Below are 6,975 nucleotides of genomic sequence, written 5' to 3'. Positions count from 1 at the left end.
TGATTCCTTTTCTGATTGCATTTATGAATTCATAGAAATAAAGTTCATCCCGGTCTGAGAAGAGTGACCGCTCGTTAGTTTTTATTCATGTAAGAAAGAAAAATTTCGTCTCAGACTGCTCAGAAAACTTGTTTTGTCCGTTTTTGTGTGTTTCCTAATTGTTGTGGAAACGGTTTGAAACTTGCTGTAAACGTCTCTGCTCTGCATGTCGTTATAATATTAAAACATTATAATATATCAACTGACCCAAGTTAAGCCAAAATTCACCAAATAAAAGACAAATAAAAAAAAATCCTGCATACAGCTGAGAATCAAACTCAGTGTAGACACCGAAAGGTACCAGAACCAACAACTTGTTCTGAACCCCATCAGAGTCTTCTGGTCAACAACAGAAATGTTGATCTAAACCATTTCTTAGAAACCCCAGCAGGCTGTTCCCTCCATCGGCACCAACCTTCTGGGATGGAGACGCAGAGAGAGAGAGATGGTGAAGTCAGATATGTGAAACAGCTTCAGGTGATGTTGCTGCTGACCCACCCTGACCCGTCCCAGTACTACCTGGGTCACTGACACTGAATAGAGCCGAGGCAGATGAAATATGTCTAACATCATTGATAAGTTGTCACTTTTCTTCTCTTTTAAAGTCAGAATCACTTTGGACAGTAAATGTCCACTCTACTGGGACAGAGAGGGGACTGTGGTTTGACCCAGCGTGTCTGTGAGGACGTAACTTTTATCGATACTATCTCCTTGTGAAGATCCAGATACACTCCATTACTACTCTTGTCAGATAAATTCATACTTTTAACATTTAAAACGGTCAGGAGACAGAAAACTCTCACCTCTGTAACACTGTAGCTTCATTTGCTGATTTAAACTTTATGCATGATGACATCACGCGTTGGCCTGACTGGTGGGAGCTTTTTAAGTCCAGAAGTTGGTAAAATTAAGTGAAATTTGAGAGGAAATTTTAACTGGCTGACCTAAACCTTATCTTAGAAAGCCTCAGCATCGTGCTCCATCAGCACCAACCTGCTGGGCTGGAGACACAAAGAGAGAGAGAGATGCTGAAGTCAGATACGTGAAGCAGCTTCAGGTGTGGTCGTTGCTGCTGACCCACACTGACCAGTCCCAGTACTAGCTGGGTTAGGGTTGGGTGTGTTTGCCCCGTGGTCTTCATGTTTATCTAATCAGCTGTCCTCAGTGACTGACAGGTCCACCAGCTGGAGCAACGGTATATAAACTCTGTGTTTAGTTCAGGAAGGCATCCTTCACCCAGAGACTGCTGCTGCTGCTGCTTGGATTCATCACAACAAGGTAAAACCTGACCGCTCTTCATCAGCTGTTACTGCTAGTGATGATATCCACGTCAGAGTTTTTAGAAAAGTCTTTTAATGTGGATTTTCCTCCTGAACACTAAAATGACACGTTCTACCCAGATGGCGTCAGGTCTGCTCTTCCTGCTGCTCCTCGGGATCGGAGGAAATGTGAGTCAGCAGAAGTTCTTCTGTAGTTAAATAATCAGCATGAATGTGACTTTGGTGGATTTATTTTCTCATGATGACCTGATGAGAAACGAACCAATGAAACGTGTTTAAAACCAACGAAGCAGAAGCTTCGTTCATGTTTTACAGACGATCCTCCTCGTCACTGAAGGTCCGATTTAAAGTGACACCAATGACTCATCTTAGAGCTCCCAGTTCCACCAGTCCGCCCAGTCTCTACTGGCTTCATTCTGGTTCTGACTCTTTGTTTTTTACATCCACAGATGTTTTCTGAAGCTTTGCTACCAGGTTTGTGTTTTAATTGTTTTATCACATCAAGTTTTCAGATGAGCGCATCATAAATTACACTCTGGGAAGCCTTAGGCTCCTCCCCCTCCGGTTGGCTCACAGCTTCCTAAACGCAGCTATGAAAGCTAGTTTCTGATCAGCTTTGCCTCATGTCCTGAATCCCTTCAGTCTAATCAGGCGTGTCATAAATGACGTGGCAGCAGAGTCCCTCCTCCTCACATGACCACCTTCATGGTGGTTTTCTCTACGTTTCATGCTCCTTCTGTCGTCCTATAAGACGGATTTGAAGCTCGCTAAACTTCTTAGCATCAAACTGTGTTTTTTAAACGTACAGACGTCAGAAGTGAAATCTACGGCACATATCAAACAGGATCAGAAAGTAAATGTGTCCACTCATAGACTCCCATTCATTCTTTTGGCAGGAGGGGAGCCATCGTCCAGAGGTAGATGGGCGTGACCTAGGCTCCCCATTTAAGGCCCATGAATATTTGCAGTTGAAACGTCTAAAGTCAGACTGATTCTTATAGCGAGGGCAAAGTTGGGTTGTTTTAGGATTGGTGTTCAGAGTCTTTAAACTGTCTTCAGCTACATGTTTGGATTTGCCACTTTTCTGCTTCTCATCATCAACTGTGACTTTAGTCCTTCCTTCCTGTTTGTGCAGTTTGTTTTCCAGGCCTCTGTCCTATTTGTCCTCGCGGCTGGACTGACTATAATGGCTACTGTTACCAGTTTGTGAACCAGGAACTGGCTTGGGCCGATGCTGAGGTACAGCTGATTTTCTGTTTAAAAGCTCTAAGCTCCTCATTTCAAATGAAGGTTCCAGCAGAGCAGTCTGCCTCAGCTGGGACTATCCAGCCTTCAGAGATGATTGTTGGACACCTGGATCAGCTGATGTGATGATGTCATGTCTTACTTTCCCTCAGATATTCTGCAATAAACACAAAGCACATCTGACCTCCATCAAAAACACAGATCAGTACAACTTCATCAGGCATCTGATCGTCAAAGGAGCAGGATTCAACCAAAAGTCTTGGGTTGGAGGCACCAATGCAGTCAGGGTGAGTTCAGTCATGGTTGTGACGTTCTGATGGTACAGGACTTGCTGCTGATCCTGGTAAATCTGAGTTCACACTGAGCATGAATGAGTGAATGATGACTACCAAGAAGTAAACTTGACTCTGAGTCACTTCTTCTGTCAGAACGATCTGTGGATGTGGACCGATGGAACACTGTTTACCTTTAAGAACTGGGGTCCAAGTGAACCCAACAACCAGGGAGGAAACGAGCACTGCATGGACATGAACCTGCGTGGTATGAGATCACTGCTGACGACACCGCTGCCTCGTTAGTCAGGACTAGTATAGATCAGCTGTTGAGGTCAGAGCTGAAAACAGGAAATGATCATTTGTATAGCTCATAGTCACATGACCCCACGTTGGTAACAGTTTAGATATTTCTACATGTATCGAGAAGAAAAGCTCAGCTTTCTGACTCTGTTCTTTCTTTTTCAGAGCAAGATTATGTCAACGACGAGGAATGCATCCAAGAGCTCTCCTTTGTCTGTATTAAACCAGTGAAACGCACCAAAATAATCAAAAACACAACATAAATAAAAATGTCCTCCTGACTTTGTGTATGTTTATTTTTATTCATTTAGCAGACGCTTTTATCCAAAGCGACTTACAATGTATAACCTATAGGGCATGTTGTGATCTGTGGGGGAAACCGGAGCACCCGGAGGAAACCCACGCATGCATGGGGAGAACACGCAACTCCACGCAGAAAGGCCGCAGCCGAGTTTCAAACCTGCGACCTTCGTACTGCGAGGTAACAGTGCAATAATCACAAAGGACAATGATTTACTACAACTCCCTTCGTTTCTGTCTCATTGCATGCTGTCAGTTACACACCATACTAAACTGTTCCCTTTTTGCTGAAGGAACAGCTAATTTACCCGTAGCAAATGATGGTATTCAGCATCTGATCTCATTTCTAACCTGAGGATGGGATAAGATTAACCAGCACCTCACCTGTTAGGTGAACCGCCAGTCAAGGAGGAGACCCCTAGAGACAAAAAACTCTTTTGCGTTCCTTGCAGTCGAGAAACAAATTTCATTCCAAATACAGGTGAAAAAATAAAGATCCTGTCGCAGCGGGGCACACATGATCAAAAAACTTTTTTTTTTTTTTACCGTGTCCTGTCTGGCTGTGAAGCAAGCAGAATTGATGTCTGAATGCTGGTGACAAGCCTTACAGATTTACTCTCCGGTGGAGCATCAAAGCGTTTGCTTTTAATGTCACGCCTGATACTTAAAACTTTATTGTTATTGTTGTTGAATGCTTTTTAATTCCGACCAGACACGGAGACAGAGGTGAAAGAGAAAGGAAAAGAAAAGGTAGGGAGAGAGAGGGGGGGGGGGGGGGGGGGGGGGGTTGTCCACAAAAATAAATAATGAACAAGAGTCTGCTTCTAGACCTGCAGAAAAAAACTAAAAAAAAGCAAAAGGGCAAAAAAAAAGGGACACAACAACAATACAACAAGATCTAGCTATCACTGCGTCAACTTGATGAAAAAATATATAATCAACATTGCTTAACTGAAGAATCACGATAATAAATCACAGTGCATTAAGTGCCCACCATAGTCTTATGACCTGTATTTAACGTGCCCAAGCCCATACTTTTGAGAGCACCATGTGAGCACCTGTGTGTGTACACGCTCTTGTTTATGTAAGGTTTCTCTATAGGAGCGTCCAACAGAGAGTGTGAGGGACCACAGATCCACCCCCTAAAGATGCACAGGAGACGGGGGGAGCTTCAAGTCCCAGAGATCCAGGCGCTGCCCCAGAACACAGGAACCCCAAGGAGACTGCAACCAGAAAGGCCCCCGCCCCCCTCGAGAGGCACAGAGGATCGCCCCGGGGGGCCACACCCAGCAGCCGGCAGAGTCCCGGGAGACATCAGCGGCAAGCCCACAGGCCCGCCCGCAGCCTCCCACCCCCTAGCCGGCTGAGCCCGGGACCCAGGGGCGAACACCCCCGCCAGGGACCCAGCAGAGCCCAGGGACCCAGACCCCACCAGGCAGCCTTCGGGATCTATCAGGCAGATGCCAAAATCTTAAACCCCCTGACCCGGTTGCCACGAACACTCAGGCAGACCAAGGCACAACCCCTCACACCAGGTGTGGCAGGGGGAGGGGGGACGAAGATCCATATCATCAAGAGAAGTTCCAGGAGAGGGGAGGAGTCAAAGGCCCCACCTGACATATACAGTCATACACAAACACAGTCACACACTCCCTCCCTCGTGCTCACACATGCACATACAACCCTTACAAAAATACACGCCGGACACCCACTCATGCTCCCCATACACACCCTATTCACTCTGGTCCCGGTACTGCTGCACATTGGGTACAACCATCACCGGTAACCAGAGTTTGACCCTTTCTGCTGGGGTGCTGATGAGCAGGCTCCCCCGCCCAACGCTAAGCACAACAATCTACCACCCCAGACCCCAACCAGACGGCCAGATCTCCCTCCTAGCCTCCAGCCCCAGGAAGCCAAGCAACAACAGAGGTGGCTAAGACCCCTAGTCTCCCTCCGCCTGCTCCAATATAGTGTTGTGTGATCATGAGGTGTATTCCATGGCTGTGGTGAGTGGGCAGTGCGGGCATCATCCGGCCTATGCCAGCTGATGCCACCGCACCACCCCACTTACACCCTCAGCCATCAGTGTCTAAGTGCGGTTTAAAATTGGAAGTGGGCACTGGCACCTAGGAGGAGGCTGAGATATCCCCCTGCCAAATGCCGTTGAATGTGCTCACTCCCAAGGCCCTAAGTGTGTGTTTGTGTGGGATGTCGTCAGTGGAAGTGTATAAGGTGCAAATAAAATTGGGGGGCAGGTTGCCACAGGAATGCGGAAATGGGGTCCATACCCGCACTCCCTGACTTGCCCACCCCCCAAAGTCCTATGTGTATGTTTGTGTGATGATGTGAGGGAGCAGGAGGAGAGAAATATGCGGGGATGGGGAGGAATGGCTGGTTGGGCTTAGCCCTCCAGGGAGCCAGCTCCCCTACTGGCCCCAATAGGCAACTCCATTGTCAAACTGCCACCCAGGGCATGGAGACCCCATCCCATCCTGCCAGGGCCCAAAGCAGCAGCATTACAGAGCCCTACGGAGTCCGAGGGCACCAACCCAGCCCCACCCCAGCAGAATATCTATGCCCATCCCTGCATTTGCACAACTTCCAGAATATATAAGACATGGGACATCCAGGTAAGGTTGGGTCCTCCCCCTCCTGGACCTCCCCCTCCTCTGTGATGGAATGGCAGAGGAGCCAAGGTCTACCTGAGGCCCCTGAACCCGGGCCAGGCACTGCTGTGTGTTCCTGCCTTCTTCCCGGCAGCATACATGTCAGGACCCGACCCCCAAGGCCCCGCCCAGATCCCCACACGGGGCCGGCCACCCCCAAACCCCGAGCCCCCAGGCCCCCACCCTGACCCGCCCAGGGGCACTGCAGCTGCCAGGCAGTGACCCATGGCCGCCGCCAAGACCCCCAAGGGGCCCCACTCACAACCGCCAGCAATCCACCCCCCGAGGCAACCCAAGCACCTCCAGAGGGGGGCACACGGCCCCCCAGTCCCAGACACCCCCAGTGAACCCACCTCCAGGGAACATCCGGATACTCCAAACTCAGACCCCACACCCCCCCACCCACACCATCCCGCAGGACAACATCAATGGCCCCCCACCCTCGCTATGTGATGGAACCGATCAAAGGAGCCCAGAGAGATTCATCTGAAGTGGAAGCAGAGGCTATATCAAGTGCAATATGATCTACCACAAGATTTCTAAACTGGTTAATGCAGAGAGTTTCTCTATTTTTCCAATTCAAGAAGATGGTTTTCTTAGCGATGCATATGGCAGTCAGAACCACGTGAACCACAGATGTTTCAATCAGAACATCGTCCAGGTTTCCCAGTAAACAAAGAGAGGGGGTGGTTGGGATATGACATTTCAGAGACTTTGACAGGTCTTCACACACTCTATCCCAAAATTCCTGGACAGGTGGACAGGACCACAGTGCATGAATGTAATTGTCAGGAATGTTGTTTGTGCAGTGTGTACAGGTGTCAGATGACACAAACCCCATCTTGAACATCCGATGACCTGTATAGT

At 48.4% G+C, this 6,975-nt stretch overlaps 1 protein-coding gene across 1 annotated transcript; it reads left to right on the top strand.

Moving 5' to 3' along the window:
* Positions 1–985: 985 nt before the first annotated feature.
* Positions 986–3,420, top strand: LOC129164694 (galactose-specific lectin nattectin-like). The gene is made up of 7 exons (XM_054745583.2): positions 986–1,317; positions 1,440–1,487; positions 1,769–1,793; positions 2,455–2,558; positions 2,717–2,851; positions 2,993–3,104; positions 3,305–3,420. Exons 2-7 carry the CDS (start codon positions 1,440–1,442, stop codon positions 3,400–3,402), a joined length of 522 nt encoding a protein of 173 aa, XP_054601558.2. The 5' UTR covers positions 986–1,317; the 3' UTR covers positions 3,403–3,420.
* The last annotated feature ends 3,555 nt before the right edge of the window (positions 3,421–6,975 follow it).

This window comes from Nothobranchius furzeri, chromosome 15, assembly GCF_043380555.1.
Source record: "Nothobranchius furzeri strain GRZ-AD chromosome 15, NfurGRZ-RIMD1, whole genome shotgun sequence".
Lineage (NCBI taxonomy): Eukaryota > Metazoa > Chordata > Actinopteri > Cyprinodontiformes > Nothobranchiidae > Nothobranchius > Nothobranchius furzeri.
This window is presented reverse-complemented; position numbering and strand designations above follow the sequence as displayed.

What these genes read in the sequence shown, in the direction of transcription:
- LOC129164694 (XM_054745583.2), top strand. Translation starts at nt 1,440, where the DNA reads ATGGCGTCAGGTCTGCTCTTCCTGCTGCTCCTCGGGATCGGAGGAAAT. An exon ending in TTCTGAAGCTTTGCTACCAG is followed by an intron (nt 1,794 to 2,454) that starts GTTTGTGTTTTA and finishes CTGTTTGTGCAG; the next exon opens with TTTGTTTTCCAGGCCTCTGT. An exon ending in GAGGCACCAATGCAGTCAGG is followed by an intron (nt 2,852 to 2,992) that starts GTGAGTTCAGTC and finishes TTCTTCTGTCAG; the next exon opens with AACGATCTGTGGATGTGGAC.